Below are 19,744 nucleotides of genomic sequence, written 5' to 3' on the forward strand. Positions count from 1 at the left end.
CTGGGGTGGGGCCTCCTGCCTGCCCACAGGGTGAGCAACCTCTACGAGCTGGCTTTCCTCCCGGCCACCTGCAAGATGGGCTGAGCACACCGACCCTCCCTGGACATAGATTTACTAGGTGGGAGGGACCCTGGAGGAGGAAACTGAGTCAGCACAATGAAGTGCCTTGCCCAGGCCCAAGTCCGGCAGGGACAACGGGACACGGTGTGGCACAGAAGCAGTGGGAGAGAGGCCTCGGGGCAGAGTTCAAACCCAGGCCTGGTGTTTCTGAGCCAGGGAGGGAGCGGCTGGGAGGGGCCTCAGCTCTGGTCTGTTTCATTCAAGCCCCGCCCCCGGCTCCCAGCTGAGCAAATGATGCAACAAGGGCCAGTGCTGGGGGGGGGGGCAGCACACAGTAGGTACACAATAGAGGCTGAACGGCATTTCCACGGGCTGTAACACACAACCACCACCCTCTGGGGCGACCGTTCCAATATTTAGCCCTATTTCAGAGGAGGCCACAGGGCTCACTGCCAGCCCAGCTGCCAAAGGCTGGCCCTGACTCTGGATTACCCAAGTTAAAACTCTTTAATATCTGAATACAAAGTCTGATGCAAAAAGATGAGAAAACCCCGGGAGGCAGGCAGGAGGGACTGCTTCCATCCCCCAGCAGCCTCCCTAGGGCCCAGGAGCAACACAGTGCAGAAGGGGCTACCCGACCCCACAGGGAGCCTGGGATCCTGATCCCCTTCCTTTCAGTCCTGGGGGTTTGACTAGTTCTGGCTTCTAGTCCCCCTGCCAAAATTCCTGAGATCTCAGGGACCCCAGCTCACCCCTCCCCCCACTTCTCGTGGGGGGCTGGGGAGCCCGTGAGAGTCTGTAGGGAAGGAGCAGAGGTCAGGAGCACAGCGAAGTGGCTGACGCGCCTGTTCGGTCCAGGAGCAGGCAGAGGGGGAGGCTGCTGTACAGTCTGGGCTCCGTGAGGGGCTGCAGCAGGAGCAGAAAGAGCCCCACCCCCAAGACATAGCCCACCAGCAGGGGGCACCTCTGGGGGTGCTCCAGGGCTGCACACACCGCGGGGAAGCCCATGTAGTTGCAGAAAGAGTGACAGAGGACTGGTCCGATCAGGTGTCCTGGGGGAGGGGAGACAGCCAGGGGTCAGCAGAGCAGGCCTGGGTGCCTCCCAGCCCCTCCCACCCGCCTCTCCCAGGGCCGCACCCACCTGTGCGGATGAAGAGGAAAGCCGTGTAAGCCCCAAAGACCGCCGTGTAGGAGAACTGAAACGCTGCGGGGAGTGGGGGCTCCTGGTCAGTGGTCACCCCATCCCGTCCAACCCCCCCTTCCGGCCCCCCTCCGTCCCCCAGGCCTCACCAGCTGACAAGAAGATGCTCCCCACGCTGCCCTGGCGGAAACGGAGCTGTTCAATCACGTGGTGAAAATGGGCTGTAAGGGAAGGGGCGACTTGGGGACACCCAGGCCTGCTGCCCCCACACCCCGCTGGGAAACCTGTCCAGCCCTCCGGGAGCCCCTCACGTCTGGCCAGGGGAGGGAAGCTCACCGACGCCGAAGAAGAGGGGGCAGGTGAAGATGGCAGGGCCCAGGCCTGTGCAGGGGGCCAGCATGGGCAGCATGCAGGCCCGGAAGACCAGCTCCTCCGTCAGGGGGGCGATCACCTGGTTCCGCAGCCAGCGCATGTCCGTCAGGCATCGTGCCCAGGCCTGGGGGGCTGGCCAAGAGGGAGGGCGTGAGAAGGGGAGCGCAGGGGCAGGGCCCCCCTCCCTGGGAGCTGCTAGGATGGGAGGAGGGGTCTCGGTTCCCACGATATCCCCCCATCATTCTTCAGGGACTCTGGGAAACACATTGGTTTGCTGAGTTAAAACCCGACTCTTCTTTAAGGGAAGCAAATATCACTATCCCCATTTCACAGAAGAGAAAACTGAGGTCTAAGAACATAAATTCACTTGCCCAAGGTTCCACAACCAGCGACTGAGAGACCCGAGCCCCTGCTCCAGGACGGACTATGGCCCTGAGTCTCCCTCACACAGAATGATGGGTAAACTGAGGCTAGAGAGCCAAGGACCTGGCTCAAGCAGGCCTTGCACCCAGGTCTTCTGTCTCCCAGCCCTGCTATGGGGGGCTCCCCGACCTTCCAGCTCATTGGCCGAGCGCCCCCCCACTCACCCAGGGCCACTTTCAGTCCGTCGGCCAAGTCCCAGGGACAGTCCATGGAGAGCTGCATCAGGGGGCCCAGGAACAGGATCTGGGGGGAGGGAGAGGGGGGCTCAGCGAGGGGGAGGGCCTGCCCCCCGCCCGCCCACCCACCCCCTGCAGGGACGCACCATGGTCAGCAGCAGCGGCAGCAGGGCGGCGGGGAAGATGCCCTCCAGCCTGAAGCCCATCAGGGTAAACAGGGATATGCCTGGCTGAGCCCCAGAAGAAGGGGTGTGAGGCGACCCCGCCCCCTCAGCCAGGCCCCGCCCCCAGGCCGGCCCAACTTCCCTCCCCGCCCCCCCCCCCCGGCCCCGCCCCCGCAGCCAGGCCCCGCCCCCAGGCCGGCCCTCCTTCCCTCCCGTGCCCCGCCCCCCCGGACCTGGAGGCCCGTGAGCTCCCGCCAAAGCAGCACGCAGAGCGGGGAGAGGCTGGACACCACGAGAACGCTGGTGAATCTCCGCTTGATGACCGCAGGATGATCCCTGGGGAGGGACGGTTAGTGTGCGGGAGCCTCCGAGCCCCGCCCCCTGTCGGGGCATACCCCGCCTCTGGCAGGTCGGCCGCAAGTTCCGCCCCTGCCCCGGAAGTATGTCATCGAAGCCCCGCCCCCGGCAACACCAGCACGGTCCCTCGCTCCGGAAGCCCAGGTCGCAGCCCCGCCCCGTCCGCGCAGGTCCCGCCCCCTCCCCCTCCGCGCCGCACCTGGGCAGTTCGCTCTTCCACACGTAAAGGCTGCCCACGTAGGAGCAGGCGAGGCTGAGGCAGGAGCACACGGACACCCAGCAGCACAGGCCAGGACCCGCGCCATTCAGCGCCGCCGACTCGGGCTCCGGCTCCGGCCCAGACACCGACAGCAGCCGCAGCCCGTCGCCTCCTAGCGCCGCCATCGTGCTCTGTGCCCGGGGCCGCGGAGTCCGGCGCGGCGCGCACCAATGACGCGCACCCGGCGACCGTTCAGGCGGCTCCAGCGGGGCTCCCGCGACGCGCAGCGTAACGTCACGGCGTCGCACGGAGCCACGCCTCTGCGCCCTTCGGGTCCCGCCTCCTCCTCGCTCGGGTCCCGCCCCACTCCAGCTTCTGCCTCGTCCTCCCGTTCCCCAAGGCCCGCCCCCGCCCTGGTTCGGCCCCGCCCCCACCTCGCTCAGGCCCCGCCCTCGCGCGCCGCGGCCCCGCGCGCGCGCCCTCGGCCCCCGTCGGACTCGGATGTCGACTCGGACTTTGACCTGGAGTATTATCTGGCCCCGCCCCTCTTCCCGCCCCCCAGCCCCTCGTCCCTCCGGCTCCGGCCCATCCGCTCCGCGGCTCCGTCCCCGCCCCCGCCGCCCTCCAACCCTCAGTTCAGCGTGCACAGTCTGCTCCCTCTGCCCGACCTCCGGTCCCCCCTCTCTCCGGGCCTGCCCCCCTCGCCCCCCGGCTCCCCGCCCGCCCCCACCTTCCTCTGGCCCCGCCTGCGCATCCCCCGCCCGCGCTCCCCGACCACGGACCGGCGCAGCGACTGACGGGGACGGCTGGGCTGGGGGGCGCCTTTATTGGAAGAAGCGGGGCCGGGGACTGCCCCCCTAGGGTCCGGGCCTGGACCCTGGGCCGGCGCTCAGCCACTCGGACAGGTTGGACACCTCCTGCAGCCACAGCGTGTCCTAGGGAGAGGAGGAGGAGAGACAGACGGGCTGTCAGGGGGGCTCTGACCTGACCGCCACCCCCCAGCAGCCGGGGACCCTCCCCCCCGGGGCCCCTTTACCTCCCCGCGGGTCTCTGGGCTGCCCCAGCCCCTGGCCTGGGAGCAGGTGGGTCCCGTTCCGATAGAGCGCTGGGGGGCTTGCCCGAGGCTCAGCAGGGGCAGCCAGCTGGCAGCCAGGGCCTTCCTCCCCACACCCTCTTCTTGGCAGTACCTCTTGGGCCTCGGAGCCTCTCCTGGACAGCAGCTCCCTGGAAAAGACCCCAGCCCTCATCCTGTTTCGGGGCCAGACATGTGGACGGGCATGCACCCCTCCTCCGTCGTGTAGCTTTTCCAGGGCTCCTGATCCAACTTCGGTGTCCCTATCCCAGGGCTTTCTACATCGTCCCCTCAGTCAGCCTGCCCCCTTCAGTTCTATTGCTCTCTTCCACTTCAAAGGGTCGGCCCATTCTTCATGATCTGGATCCAGGCTCAGTCCAGCTATTAGAACCCACATTGATCTCCCAGTTTCTGAATTCATTCAGCAAACATTTTTGAATCTCTCTACTAGGTCAAAAGTGCCATGCTACGTCCTACACGTTTTTTTAATAGATGAGAAACTTCCTGTACCACGGCAGATTTGCACCTTCTCTGCAACTGCACGTGGTAAGAACTGCCTGGGACATGGGAGGCTGAGCCCTATGCTAGCCGTTCCTGCTTCCTGGAGGCTGGCTCTCCATCCACTATGGCAGCGGGCAGACTAAAGGAAGACCAGGCCTTGTCCTCGGGAAGCTTACATCATGCATGGCCACCACTGTTACCTCGACATATGTGATTCGAAGGGTGGGACCAGGAAAGGCTTCTGGGGAGAGGTCCAGCTGAAGCTGAGAACGAGGGGATTGCAATAGGTGGTTGTAAGGAGGGAGCACTTCCAGGCTGGGGGTGAGAGCCAAGGTCAGGGAATGGCAAACAGGCCAAGAGGAAGTGGGGCCGAAGAAAGGCAGGCCTCATGGGGGTTCGTTGCAGGGACCTGACTGGTAAAGCTCTAGCCCCGAGACATGGTGGCCCTACCACCTGGTGGGTACTCATTAACTGATTCAAGTGTATATGTTTTATATGCCCAATTAGACTATAAGCTCCGTGGGGGCAGGACTGTGTTTTATTGTTCAGTATTTCCTCATCAAGCCCCTTCTCCCTCCCCCTGTTCCCAAATCTCCCGAGAGTGCTGACTTTGTTAATTGGGAACTTTATGTAAATGTGAGCTATTTCAGGGATGTCACATGGAGGGGGTAAATCTACACTTGTAAAATATCAGATAATATTCACATTATAAAGCACTTTCTACTTTATAAAATGTGGTTGATGCCTTTGAACAGTCACATCCCCTGATGAATTTTAAATAGTGGATTGACACCAGACTTTGCACTCAGTGTGCCGTTCAGGTGACTGGGAGTCTGGGACGTCAAACAGGAGACCACCCACCCAGCCTGCGGTTCGTTGGAACCAACTGGATTCAGGGATTCTATTTCCAATCATCTGTGGCTCGTGGTCTTGGAGGCTCTGTGTGTAGGGACAACACCTGTGCTAATACCAACCATGAAGGTCGAGGTGCTGTTGGCCCAGGACGGCAAATTCCAGAGCCAAAAACCGTGCTGTAGCCAAGACGGAAGCTGGCTGGTTGGATACAGGGCCCATACACTCTTCCCTGCTTCTGGCTGTCTTCTCTGTCCCCAGAAGGATGAGCTTCCTACAGCTGTGCCCCAAGAATTATTTGGGACTCTGGGAAGGCTGGCTACGAGTAATTGTGTGTGTGTGCGCGCGCACGCGTGCTGTCAGGAAGTCACCAGACCCTCACCTGGGAGTGCCTCCTCTAGGCTCTCGTCCCCCTCCTCCCTCTCCTCCGTGCTGGTCGGCTCAGGAAGCAGCTGCTCAGAGAGTCAGAAACCCCAAGTGAGTTTAGCAGCCACACGACACAGCTCCCGTTTGAGAGATTTCCTTCTAAAGAAAAGCCACATGAGGTGAAACAGCTGCCCCAGAGAACTGGGATGCCCTCCTATGCTCTCCTGCCTTAGACCCCAGCTGGAGCTGCACCTGCCCCTGGCCGGTCAGAACCTCTTCTGGGGCGGCTCGGTCAGCCTGCTGGGATCAGTCACCTGAGAGCCTTTCTTCACAGCTCAGGAGGATCAGAGAGGCCAGTCTGCACCTCTTCATTCCCAGAGGCCCCGCACCCTCACACCTGCAGTGAGGATGGTGGAAGAACACTGGACCCAGGAAGGACCCTGGGTTTGCACTGTCTCTGGCACTGTGTGACCAGCCTCTCTGAGCTTTGTCGGCAAAATGGACCTAGCTCACGAGGACTCAGTGAGGTCATGGACATAATAGCACTCTGGAACCCTGAGTATGCCACAGCTCCATTATTCACCATCCTACCGTCTGTGGTTTCAGTAGAGGCGAGGCTGGAAGGCCTGGGCACACCACTAGCACTGGCCTGATTGACGCATGCCCTTAGCCTCTGCCTTTGCTGACTCTGCCATGCCACACACTAAGGATGCATGATGGCGCATCATCCCAGGCAGCGATTTGATTGGGTCCCAGCTCTTAAAGCTTTGGGCCTATAAGAGGGAGGGGAGAGAACCAAGGAAAACTGGCCAGTCATGAAACCACAGTTAAGAGAGGGCCTGGATCTCTGTGGAAAGAGTGGGGAACTGCTAAAGTCAGTCATGGCAGGGCCTGTGTGATGGGACAACCATGGGGTTCCCAAAAGGGGGAGAGTTTCAGGCAGTGCCCAGCTACATGTCCAGAGGAGAAGAGAGGGAAGCACACAGGCCTAGAGGTGACCGGGGTGAAAGACAGTGTTTGGCCTCCAGGAGGGAGCAGACACCCATTTCTGGGGTTCTCCACCTACAAAGAAACCATCCCTGGAGTCCTTCACATAGGACTCGTGCTTCCCTGAGAAAGCCTCATTCCTGTGGGCTGCAGCCTGAGGCCTGCTTTCTAAGAGTTGGTGGCAAGACAAGAGAGCATTCCAGGGGCGAGAGCCCCCCTGAAAAGGCACGGGTGGGGTTGGTCTGCCTCTTCCATGCTTTGATTCTGAAGGAGGGAGACAGAAGAGGCAGCCTGTGCCAGCTGAGTGAGGTAAACATCCACCCCCTCCTGACCCCCATCTCCCTCAGACCCTGATGGGGACAGCCCAGGGCCTGAGCCCTTCCGAGGCCCTGTCCTGGGGTTATCCTGGAAAGCGGCCCCTGGGGACCTGGTCGTGCAAGGGCTGCAGCCACGGCCACTGGAGAGCCGGAAGAGAAAGTCGTGGCCCCCACAGTCCTGGGCCCCGTCAGTGGTTCAGCATCAGGAGCTGGGCTGATTTTATCAGTGGAAGTGACACCAGAGAGTCGGCCTGATGCCAGCTTGGCCGTGGCAGCTGTGTGCTATCCCCCACTGGAACAGGAGCTGCTTCATGCCAGGCACCTCTGGCCTTTCCTAGCTGTGTCCCCAGCCCTCACACCAGGACTGGGCCCACAGGACGCACTTCAATGCTTTTCCCGTTCATCCCGGCTTCCTTCTAGGCCCCTGTCTTTCTGGAAGACTCCTCTCCTGAGCAGTCTCCTTCCTCCCAGCGGGTCGGACTGAGGGGTTCACGCACTGAGTTTTTCGTCCTCCATTAAAGTCCTTCCACCATGCTCACTGAGGTGGCAGGCGCAGTGTGTCAGAACCCAGGCCAGGAGCCTGCAAGCTTCTTCAGGTCTGACTCGGTTAGGAAAGCTTCCCAGCAGGCTCAAGGAGAGACCACCAGAGAGGGCAGCTCATTACCAGAAAGTGGTGAACACACGGTGAAACTAATGACCGCGTGGCAAGGTTTCGCTTGCTTTGGCAGGGGCAGCAGTCACATCAGTGCCCTCCCAGCTCTTCAGATGCACTAGGAAGTGCAGCTGTTATCTTCCACTAATAGAGGCCCCAAACTATCCCTTTCTGGTCAGAGGAGCCAGAGGCAAAGGGATTCCCAACCTGGACCTGCAGTTCTGAGATGAAGCCACTAGGTGTCACTGTTGCGCTATGCCAGCACTGGAGGACCGAGGCTTGGGTGACCTTTACTCCCCAGAGCTATCTGACCTGTCCGGCAGGTCTTCATCCAGGAGGGTCCCCCAGCCTCCACTGAGCTGTCATTGTGACAGCTGGCCGAGGTGCCAGGCACCCCTCACTGTCCTCTCCATCAGCGCCGCTCCTCCCCCCAGCCCCTGCTTCGGGTCACCTGGGAGCCAGGGGCGGGGCTTCCTGCATACTCACTTTCTTTGGGTCACTGGTAGCGTGATGAAGGAAGCGCCGATGCAGGGTCAGCTGGAAGGCTTTGTGCAGTTTCCTCCTGAACTCCTGGGTGTCGGCTGCCTGATGGACCAAATGTGCAGAATCACTGAGTGTCCCGACTTGAAGGGGCCCTAGACATCAGAAAGTCCAGGTGAGTAAACTGAGGCCCAGGGACCTCCCATGTGCAGCGGATCGGAGTGGGTGCCGCGCATCTCTGCTCCTCCACATCCCACAACACCCTTGCATTGTCACACGCCCCATTCTCCCCAGGTCCTGGTGGCTCTTCCTCCAAGGCGACCATCTGCTGGTTCTCTCTGGGGTCGCCCCCATGCCTCCTCTCCATTTTCAGCCTCTCTGTCACACAGCTCTTTCCCCAGGGCTGCCCCCGGTGTCAGGGCTCCCCCCTTTCACTGCTGCCTCAGTTCCTCACTACCGGCTCACTTCTGGACCCCTTGCAGCCTGGCTCCCCAAACTAACCCCTGCCCCAAGGGATAGGGAGTGTCTCCAAGGGACCAAGCCCAGTGGCCTCGTCCCTGGACTCATCCTCCCCTGTAGCTTCTGACCCTGAGGATGACTTCTTCCTCCCAGATCCTCTCCGTCTCCCTCAGTTCTCCTCCAACTCAGCTTCCTTTGCTGGACTGTCATCACTTTCCTAGGAAAGTGTGTCCGTCCCTCCGGGCTCAGTCCTGGGCCCTCTCTTCTTTCTGCACTCTCTCCCGTGGGCCTCCATCTGCTTCCGAGGGCCCCAGGTCATCTCTATAGAGATGACTCCCAAATCTCAACATCTCTCCTGAGTTCCAGTCCCACACCACCAACTGCCCACTATCTCCCAGTGTCTCAAATTGAATCCACCCCAAACTGACCTCATCTTTCCATCCATCCAAACTCCCTGAGCTCCTGTGAGCTGACAGGTACCTGGGCGGTGATCTCCCCTCCTTCACTCGAGACGGTGGCAGGTCCTCAGTAGCTCCTCAGTGACCCCTCTCTACTCATGACCACCCTCTGCTTCAGCCTCTGGAAAAGCTTTCTACTGCTGGCCCCATGTCTTCCACAGAGTGCCCCAAGTGCCTTCCCAGCCCTTGGAAGCACTCTCTACTCCAGCCAGACCAGAAGACTGAAACTCCTCCAAACACAAGGTGCCATCTGCCATCCCTGGGCACCTGGGCAAGCTGAGTCCCCATGCAGAGAATGAATTCCTTCCGTAATTGATAGAGCAGACATTTACTAAGCACCTACTATGCACAAACTCCTGGAGTTACAAAACAAAGGAGTCCCAGCAATCATATCCAATGAGAGGGCGAAAGACCACACTAAAAACTGGGAGGATTTGGAAGACAAAGATCCCAGCCCAGAGCTGAGAAGGGCGAGCTTTCCAGGGGTGGGGACAGCCTGGGAGCGCGAATGTGTGGGAGCAAACAGGGAGTGCGGCCGTAGGACACTGCCAGCTAGGCCAGCCGTCTGGGGAGGGGCAGAGTTCACCCTAGGGAGTACTGGGAAATGAGGCTAGGAGTAAGAAAGGGAGGTGGAGGCCTAAAGGTTGGTATTTTATTCCAGAGGAGAGGGAGAGCTACATAAGGTGGTTTGGGTTGTGTTTGGTTTTTAGCAGGAGGTGACATGGCCAGAGGATAGGAAAGCCAACGTGGAGGCCACGGGGAGGAAGCTTCCTGAGGGTGGAGGCTAGAATCCACGAACATAGGAAGTTCTTGCTGTGTGCAGGCATCATGCGAGGTGCTGGGAATACCAAGACAAAAACAAACCTGGCCTACCCCGAAAGAAGCAATTTTTTTTTTGGGTGAAGAAGTGTCTGTATAAAAATACAGACTAAATAAATACCTGGTCCTCTAGGGTGGAGGCTGGAGGGGACGAGCACCTGGTGGGACAGTGCTTGAGCTGAGTTTTGAAGGAAATAAGGGATTCAAAGAAGCAGAAGTGAGGAAGGAAGGCAGTCCAGGCACAGAGACTGAGATTATGCGTGAGGGAGGGAAGGCTGCAGAAAACGGAAAGTGGAGTAATGTAGAACAAGGACCAGGTTGTGAAGGGCCTGAAACACCAGAGGGTTTGAGAGCTGGTCCTCAAGGCAATAGGGAGCCACTGTAGTTTACTGAGTAGGACATCTAGCCAGCCACGTGTGTGGACAAACGCCCAGGGTGGGCGGGCAGAGGGGGCTGTAGAGGGTCATGGCCAACCCTCCTCTCCATGGAAGAGGATTGTCATGTCCCATCCCCGTCCATCTCGTCCAGCAGAATGCCCCTCCAATCTTCCATCCCTTCCTCTCTTCCAGGTCCTTCTCTGCTGCCTACTGACATGCCTTAAAGGACCTCAGCAGGCCCTGGCAGCCCCCCAGCTGTCACCCCTGATCTCTGCTTCCTTCATAGCCAGGCTCCCAGAGCAGGGGCCTCCCTGCTGCCTCCCTCCCTCTGAAGCCTCTGCAGGTGCCCCTGATCATCACTCAACTGACACGGCCCCTCCATCTTCAGCTACTGCCACGCTCCACGGCCTATTCTCAGGCCTCTGGCTCCTCCTGGATCTGGACACGGCCCTCTCGGTTCTATCTACCCAACCAGTCCTTCTTAGGACACCTGGTTGGTCATCCGTATCATGCCCCGACTGTGGGTGTGCCCCACGATTCTGCTCCGCCCCTCTCTCACTTGACTTCATCAGCCCCCTCTGCCCATCCCTCCCAAATCGACATATCCAGGCCTAGTTGTTCTCCTGATAGTGAAAACAATAGTTAACATTTGTGTGCACTTTAAAGTTTCAAAGCACTTTATAATTATTATTTCACTTGGTTCTCACAACTCTGGGAGGGAGAGGCTATCCTCACCCCCATTTTACAGACTCACATAAGTAAGTGGGCATGGAATGCCTCAAAGGAGTGGAGGCGGAAGAGAAGAGGTCAGACTGGAGCAGCAGGGGGGCAGGGTCACAGAAGGGAGGCAGGTGTTAGGAAGGAGAAAGGCAACGTCCAAGATGAGAGATCACTGAGAACAGGGACAGGGCAGACCCTGGGCAGAAGCAGAGGATGAGGGGCTGAGAGGGCTCTTGCTGGGGCCTGGCAGGGAGGAGAGAAGAGGCCAGTGTGAGGAGGCACCTGGGAGAAGCAGACGGGAGCCCAAGCAGGAGGAGGGAGAGGGAAGCAAGAGGGCTGAGGAGTTCCCAGGTGTCTACCCCGAGGACAAGATGGTCCTGAGGTGAAGCCCACTGCTCAGGAAAGGGCCTGGCAGAGGGTCGGAGCAGTCTGAGGGCACTGGGTTAGAGCATCAAAGAGGAATGAAGAAAAGGATTGTGGTGCCCTAGTGAGGGCCTGAAACACTATGAATTTGTGTCTTCCTTCAAAGCTCAGCTCTGGGGCCACCTCTTCTAGGAAGTCCTTCCGGATTCTTCCTGTGCAAATCACTGTATTCATATTTACTTATCTGTGTGTGGGTCAAACAGCTGGGCCAAGCAGAAGGTCCCTGAGGGCAGGGCCTCTCTGGATTGTTGTCGTTGGATCCTCAATGGCCAGTCTGGCCCCCATCTGTTGGGGGGGGTCCAGGCCAGTGAAGAAGAGCAGGGCCTGTGCCAGGGACCTGGGCCTCTGACCAAGCTCTCCCACCCCCACCTGTCTTCCCGCCATCTTGTCAGAAATCCTCGTTCCAGCTTTGAGGCCAGAGGTCTGTGGGGTACCACACACGCATGCACACACACACACACACACACGCCACACACACACATGCATATGCTATACTTACACACACCACACACTCACATAGACACAATCACACACACATATACCCCTGTTCACATACATATTCAGACACGCCCACACGCATACATTCATTCATATGTACCCCACATATATCTACATACACACAAACCACCCAAACACATACACTCACACATGACTACACACACATTCATGTACACACACGTATTCACACGCCATGCCCCAGTACATCACACACAAACATCCTCACATACTGACCAGGTCCCAGGATGAGGCAATCCCTTACCCTGAGCCTTTGTGTCTTCCTCTCTCACACAGGAATGACAATCTCTGTCCCAGGCCCTTCCCTGTTGTTGTCCCTGCTATTGTTTTAGGGGGTGGAAGGGACCACATCTGTGGGTTTGTCGATGAAGACCACTGCTAACAAGGAGCACTGGTGCACTGGGACAGCCTGGCACCTGCTTCGTACCCGACAGCCAGAGATGCCCGGGGCGGAAGTTCCCTAGGAGTAGGAATGGTTCATGTTTTGTCTTTGCATTCCCAGTTCCCCCAACAGTGCCTGGCACAGTGCTTTCTGACTGGCTGATTGGGACCTGGACGGGTTCCATGACTCGCCTGGGGTCACACAGTCAGTCCACAGGGCACACGACATTCACCACGCTGCCCCAAATGCTGAGGGATTGTGAGGATGAAAGGATCCATGTCAAAATGCCTTAAAAAGATCAAAAGCCAGGGGGCAGGGCCAAGATGGTGGAGTAAAAGCAGTGACTTGCTTGAGTTCTCCCCCAAACTCCTCCAAATACCTGTAAAAAATGGCTCTAAACAAATTCTAAAGCAGCAGAACCCACAAAAAGAATGAAACAAATTTCCAGGCAGGGAGAGGAGTGCAGCTCAGCATGGGCATGGAGACAAAATAGGCCTCAGCCAACCTGGAGCAGCCCTCAGAGGACTGAATCACAGGCAGCTGGGCAGTTTCCAGATTCCTCAACCCACAAACACCAAAGAGAACTTAGAAGGTCAGTGGGAAAAGTCTGTGACCGCAGTGAGAGAGAAGCTCAGTCCCAGCCCCAGTTCCAGCACAGCCCTGCGGCAGCGGCTGCTTCCAGAACTCTCAGCCCACAGATGGAGGGGGAATCAAGTGGCTGATCAGAGGGGGATTGCAGGGATCTCTTGGCTGGTGCTGAGGCAAGATTCTCTTGCTTTGCCTGTGCTTGGATCTTTGTTCTGGGTGGCGATCCTGGGGCGAGGAGGAGTGTTGGCATGGTAGAGCTTGTAGTGGCAGTGGAGGGGGAATCCTCCTCACAGTTCCAAGGCAGAAAAGAGTGCTTGTGGTCACTCATAGAGCAGTGGACAGGCCAGGAAAGGAGTAAACACCTTACCCCTGATCGTACCACCTTGGAAGAACTGAAAATTTACAGGTCCCTAGAAGTATCTCTGAAAAAAGCTGCACAAAACCCCCAAAGCTTGGGACAGTACATTCTCCACCCTGGAAGCAGACCCCTACCTTAACAGTTTATAACTCAAGTAATTGGCTGGGATCATGAGCAAACTGTGCAAAAAAAAAGTCAGACCATAGAATCTTTCTTTGGTGACAAAGAAAATCAAAACATACAATCACAAGAAGACAACAAAGTCAAAGCCCCTACATCCAAAGCCTCCAAGAAAAATATGAATTTGTCCCAGGCCATGGAAGAGCTCAAAAAAGATTTTGAGAAGTAGGAGGAAGTAGAGGAAAACTGGGAAGAGAAATGAGAGTGATGCAAGAAAATCATGAAAAACAAATCAACAGCTTGCTAAAGGAGACCCAAAAAAATACTGAAGAAAATAACACCTTAAAAAATAGCCTAACCCAAATGGCAAAAGAGGTCCAAAAAGCCAATGAGGAGAAGACTGCCTTAAAAAGCAGAATTGGCCAAATAGAAAAGGAAGTCCAAAAGCTTACTGAAGAAAATACTCTTTAAAAATTAGAATGGAGCAATTGGAAGCTAGTGACTTTATGAGAAATCAAGACACTGTAAAACAAAACCAAAAGAATGAAAAAATAGAAAACAATGTGAAATATCTCACTGGAAAAACAACTGACCTGGAAAATAGATCCAAGAGAGATAATTTAAAAATTATTGGAGTATCTGAAAGCCATGATCAAAAAAAGAGCCTAGACATCATCTTTCAAGAAATTATCAAGGAAAACTGCCCTGATATTTTAGAACTAGAGGGTAAAATAGAAATGGAAAGAATCCACCGATCACCTCCTGAAAGAGATCCCCAAAGGAAAACTCCTAGGAATACTGTAGCCAAATTTCAGAGTTCCCAGGTCAAAGAGAAAATATTTCAAGCAGCTAGAAAGAAACAATTCAAATATTGTGGGAACACAATCAAGATAACCCAAGATTTAGAAGCTTCTACATTAAGAGACCGGAGGGCTTGGAACATAATATTCTAGAGGCCAAAGGAGATAGGATTACAACTAAGAATCACCTCCCCAGCAAAACTGAGTATAATCCTTCAGGGGAAAAATAGACATTCAGTGAAATAGAGGACTTTCAAGCATTCTTGATGAAAATAGCAGAGCTGAATAGAAAATTTGACTTTCTAATACAAGACTCAAGAGAAGCATGAAGAGGTAAACAGGAAAGAGAAATCATAAGGGACTTATTACGGTTGAACTGTTTACATTCTTGCATGGAAAGATATTTGTAACTCATGAGACCTTTGTTAGTATTGGGTAGTTGGATGGAAAAATTATATGTATGTATATATAGTTAGATAAATAGAGGGCACAGGATGAGTTGAAGATGAAGGGGTCATATCTGGAGAATAAAATTAAGGGGTGAGAGAGGATTATACTGGGAGAAGGAGAAAGGGAGAAGCAGAATGGGGTAAATTATCTCACATAAAACAGACAAGAAAAGGCTTTTACAGTGGAGGGGAAATAGGGGAAGGTGAGATGGAATAAGTGAATCTTATTCTCATAGGATTTGGCTTAAGGAGGGAATAACATACACACTTAATTGGGTATGGAAATCTAGCTTACCCTACAGAAAATAGGGGGGGAAGGGGACAAGAGAGCAGGGGGATGATAAGAGGAGAGGGCAGATTGGGGGAGGGGGTCATCAGAAGCAAACACTTCTGAGGAGGGACAGGGTCAAAAGAAAGAATAGAATAAATGGGGGGCGGATAGGATGAAGGGAAATATATTTAGTTTTTCATAACATGACTAATTATGGAAGTATTTTGCATGACTACACATGTATAACCTGTATCAAGTTGCTTATCTTTTCAATGAGGGTGGATGTGGAGGGAGGAAAGGAGAATATTTGAAACCCAAAATTTTAAAAACAAATGTTAAAAAAAAAAAAAGGTCAAAAGCCCTAAGAAACGAAAGAACCCTGCACTGTTAGACCTAGAAGGATCTATACAGGGCCACCAAGTGCAACTCCCTCATCTTATAGATGAAGACACCGAGAGTTCCAGGAGGGAAGTGACTCAGCCAATATCCTTCCATGTGTCGTTTTTTTGGGTTTTTTTTGGGGGGGGAGGACTAGGCAGTGGAGTTAAGTGACTTGCCCAGGGTCACACAGCTCTATCCACTGCGCCACCTAGCTGCCCCCATCCTTCCATGTGTTAAGGAGCATGAGGGCAGGGCTAGAACCCGAGTATCCCTCCAGAATGCTGTAGCCACAATGACACTTTCCTGCTAACCTGAAGGGTCTGGAGGCAAAGAGCCCGAAAGCTGCTGCAGGTGCTGCCAGCCACAATACTGAGGATGGAGTTCACGGCCACTGGGATGGATGCCTGCAATTTCTGTTGGGCCTAAAAAGAATGGGAAATAAGGGAAGAGGGCCGTTAGTATCATGACCCCCCCCCCACCCAGGAGGCCTTATGAGAGCCATGGGTCTCAAGGGTAAGGTTGGGCAGAAGGACCCAAAGGATAGAGAAGAAACATCTACTCAATGTGTGACATTCTAAGAATACCTGGACATTTCAAGGAATCCTAGGAAAGTTTTCTGCCCTCAAATAACAGCCTTTTTGACAAAGACCCAGAACAATAAGAACTTTCAGAAACGAAAACTTGTCAGTTTTTGCCACTTCAGAGCTCTTTTTTGCCCCGAAAAGTACTGATGAAACGAGAAGGGAAATACCAAGACAACAGGATAGAGAAACCAAGCAAGTGAGGTGAGTTGGTGATGACAAATAGAAGGAAAGAAAACTTATGAGACAGAGAGACAAACAGCAACTCCTGGTGGAGAGGTCGGTGATGTATAGTGTTTGTGTGTGTGTGTGTGCGTGCGCACACATGTATATATGTGTGCCATGGGTGTGTGCATGCATGTGTAGTGCATGTGATGTGTATTATTGTATGCATGTTGTACACATGTGGATTGTATGCATTCATGTGTGGGTGTAGAGGTGCACACATTATCAGTTCCTGTTTGAGGCTGTGCTAAGTGTCTCTTGTCCAGGTCCAACTGGGCTCTGGCCAAGGGGAGCTGCAGACTGTGTTGGAGGCGGGGTTGGGAAGGGTGGGGAGCGGCAGGACCTGGTAAAGCTCAAGGGGAGAGGGGAAGTGGGATGGGGGGTTCAGTTCCCCAGCCAGCCCCCCCATCACCTCCGTGTTAGCCTCTCCTCCTAGCCAGAGGGGAGAAGAGGGGAAGGGACATGAAGCCAAGGAAGCCCGTTTCCTTCTCTCACCTTGACTCCCCGGTGGTGCTGCCCCAAGGCCTGATCCACAGCTGTCTGTACAGCACCCTGTACCAGGCTCTGGTTCTCCAGCAGGATGCTATTCAGATGAGTTAGAAGCAAAGACTGTAACCCTAAAGGGAGAGAGAAGATGAATAGCCCTGACTTAGGATGAGTCATTCATTTACTCACTCAACAAACATTTCTTTAAAGTTTTGCTGATGTCTTTGGTTTTTCTACCAATCAGTCCCCAGTGTACTGTGCCCTCTCCCCACTGAATCCTTCTTTGTAACAAAGACAAACATTCAAGTAAAACCATCCGACGCAGAAATGAGGCCAGCGGTATACAGGACACACCACATCTTTCTACTGACAGAAGAGGACCCTTCATGGCCCCCACACTGAGCATTCACAGTAGTCAGGTTTGCCACATCTGAGTGCTGCCTTCATCTCTGGGCAGATTAGTTTCCTGTATCTGCACCCTTCACTCATCAGTTCAATCACGTCCTCCCACATCTCTATCAATCTGCCATCTTTGTTGTTTTGGAGAGTGCAATGGCTCCCATCACTGTCACATCTCACAGGCTGATCAGCCATTCCCCAACCAATGAACACGTAGGTCCTCTAACACCAAGAAGGGAATCGGCATTTATTTAGCACTTACTGATCTTATCTAACTGATCCTTTGAGGCAGCTGCTATTATTATCCCCATTTTAACATTAAAGAAAAGATAAATGGTGTTTAAATGACTTAAAGGTCTGAGGCCAGATTTGAATTCAGATCTTTCTTCCTAAGGCAGGTGGCACTGGGCTTGGAGTTCAGAAGACTCATCTTGAATTCAAATCTGGCTTCAGACACTTCCTAGCTGGGGGACCCTGGGCAAGTCACTTTACCCTGTTTACCTCAGTTTTTTCATCTGTAACATGAACTGGAGAAGGAAATGGCAAATCAGTCCAGCATCACTGCCAAGAAAACCCCAAATGGGGTCACAAAGAATTGGACGTGACTGAAACAACCGAACGACAACAAAAGTTACGATGTGCCAGGCACTGAGCTAGGCACTGGAGACACAAAGAAGGGCAAAAACCAAACGGTCTCTCCTCTCAGAGTGCTCACAGTCTAATGGACAGACCATGTTCAGACAACTCTGTCAGATAAGAAATATACATGATAAGCTGGAGATAATCAGCAGAAAGAAGACAGCAGCATTAAGGAACACCCAGAAAGGCTTTTTGCAGAAGGTGGCATTTTGGTTGGGACTTAAAGGAAGCCAGAGAATCCAGGAGGCAGAGATGAAGAGGCAGCTGTTACACCTGCAGAAAACAGTGGCAGGATCCCAGGGAATATGAACCAGAACCAAAAAAAGTCCCACTATTCACTCCAGAAGTACACAGAGACTGTCCCTAATTCAGAAAGTGGGGCCCCCCCACAATAAAGAGCTATTACAGTGTCAAGGACAGCTGGGACACAAACCCAGAAGAAGATGATAACTCTAAAACATCTACAAGCAAAGACTCAAAGGAAAGCAGATCTTAGACACGAGACCACCTAGAATTTCTGAAGAAACGAAGCAAGTGTTAAAAAAAAATGTCTTGTATCAAAAAATGTCTTTTATCAATGAAAGGAGAGTGCTAGAGGAAAAATAAAAGCAATGAGAGCAATGGAAGAAAGAATAGGAAAGGGATTTAATAGCTCGGCACAAGAATTGCTTAAGCAATGAATTCCCTGAAAATCAGAATGGACCAAATTAGAAGTCAATGACTCCATGAGACGACAGTGTTGTTAGTCCTTCATTTTCAAAGGGGACCAATGACATTGGGGGATGTCTTGACTCCTGCGTGCCTTGGATTGAAGTGAGGCACAGCTGCACAAAGTCATCAGCTTCACTCTCTCTTCCTGTGTCATCGAAGTCCAGTGGCAGGACAAAAGTTGGGATGACCTTGGCGTCTTCCATGTCTGACAAAGCTCTAAGCACTCCATAGCACCTGCTTCTGCCATTTTCGCGACCGCTGGAACAAATTGTTCTCATCTGCTCACTCTACCAGGGGAAGTCTTCACATGCTTGGGGTAGACACCCCCTAACTCACTGATGGGTTTGAGGCCCTTTGGTTATCCTCAACCTGGTTTAGGCTGTCTGCTGAGACAGTTTGACTGGGGTATGGTCACCGTACATGTTACAGCTTCAACAATGAGAAAACAATAAATATTACAACGAAGTCAAAAGACTAAAAAACAGAATAAAATGTATCTTTTATCAAAAAACAGATCAACAATGGAATAACAGATTACAGTAGAAAACAGACCAAAACAGAATAACAGTGGAAAACAGATCAAAGAAAAATAATTTGAGAATCACTGGACTACATGAAAGTCACGATCAAAAAAATGTCCTGGATATCTTATTTCAAGAAATAATGAAGAAAAATTTCCCAGATCTATTAGAACCAGAGGGCAAAGTGAAAACAGAATCTCCTGGTCACTTCCTGAAAGAAATGCAAATGAAAACTCCCGGGAACATCATAGTCAAAATCTAGATCTTCCAGCTCAAAGAAAAAAATGCTGCAAGCAGCCAGAAAGAAAGAATGCAAGTGTCAAGGAGCCACAGTCAGGAACACACAAGATTTAGTAGCTACCATGACAAAGAAGTGGAAAGCTTAGAACATTGTATTCCAAAAGGCAAAAGATAAAGGTTTGAAACCAAGAATAACATATTCAGCAAAACTGAGTATAATCTTACAGGGGAAAAAATAAGCCTTCAATGAAATGGAGGACTGTCAATCATTCTGGATGAAAAGATCAGAGCTGAGGAGAAACTCTAAGTCAAGAGAAACACAAAGGGACAGCTGGTGGAACAGCAGATAGAGCACCATCTCTGGAGTCAGGAGGACCTGAATTCAAATCTGGCCTCCGACACATGATACTAACTAGCTGTGTGATTCTGGGCAAGTCACTTAACCCGGATCGCCTTGCCAAAAAAAACCAAAACCAAAATGAAAACTAAAACAAAAAAAAAAAAACATGAAAAAAGAGAAACACAAAAAGACAAATATAAGTGAGCAATCAGAAAGATGCTATGTTTAGATTCTAGTGTCATCAAGAAACACAGAGTTAAATAACACAAAGGGCCTGAGAATAGTTTTGTTTTCTCTCAATCTATTGTCTAAATATACTGGCCTACTTGCTCATCAATGAAAGAAAGAGCAAATCAATGAAC

General features: G+C 53.4%; 2 protein-coding genes across 10 annotated transcripts in view; both read right to left on the reverse strand.

The window, feature by feature from the left end:
• Window positions 1-548: 548 nt before the first annotated feature.
• On the reverse strand, window positions 549-3,077 carry RCE1 (Ras converting CAAX endopeptidase 1). Of its 9 annotated transcripts, none has more exons than XM_027856023.1 (8): window positions 2,893-3,077; window positions 2,570-2,672; window positions 2,319-2,402; window positions 2,161-2,239; window positions 1,538-1,705; window positions 1,351-1,381; window positions 1,202-1,264; window positions 549-1,112 (listed from the first exon to the last, which is right to left on the reverse strand). In XM_027856023.1, the coding sequence occupies exons 1-8, from the start codon at window positions 3,075-3,077 to the stop codon at window positions 809-811; spliced, it is 1,017 nt and encodes a 338-aa protein (XP_027711824.1). In that variant the 3' UTR covers window positions 549-808. The 9 variants fall into 9 exon arrangements, with proteins under 9 accessions (XP_027711824.1, XP_027711825.1, XP_027711829.1 ...); XM_027856024.1 differs by having other exon boundaries at window positions 1,351-1,422; XM_027856028.1 differs by having other exon boundaries at window positions 2,319-2,367; window positions 2,893-3,034.
• Window positions 3,078-3,718: 641 nt separating this feature from the next.
• CUNH11orf80 (chromosome unknown C11orf80 homolog) overlaps window positions 3,719-19,744 on the reverse strand; it is a 67,883-nt gene continuing 51,857 nt past the window's right edge. Inside the window, exons 11-16 of the mRNA XM_027856022.1 lie at window positions 16,542-16,663; window positions 15,552-15,662; window positions 8,126-8,224; window positions 5,700-5,772; window positions 3,929-4,116; window positions 3,719-3,827 (exon numbers count right to left, since the gene is read on the reverse strand). Coding sequence (XP_027711823.1) covers window positions 3,750-3,827; window positions 3,929-4,116; window positions 5,700-5,772; window positions 8,126-8,224; window positions 15,552-15,662; window positions 16,542-16,663 — 671 coding nt within the window. The 3' untranslated portion in view covers window positions 3,719-3,749. The remainder of the gene's footprint in view (window positions 3,828-3,928; window positions 4,117-5,699; window positions 5,773-8,125; window positions 8,225-15,551; window positions 15,663-16,541; window positions 16,664-19,744) is intronic.

This window comes from Vombatus ursinus, unplaced genomic scaffold (assembly GCF_900497805.2).
Source record: "Vombatus ursinus unplaced genomic scaffold, bare-nosed wombat genome assembly UNPS02011369.1, whole genome shotgun sequence".
Lineage (NCBI taxonomy): Eukaryota > Metazoa > Chordata > Mammalia > Diprotodontia > Vombatidae > Vombatus > Vombatus ursinus.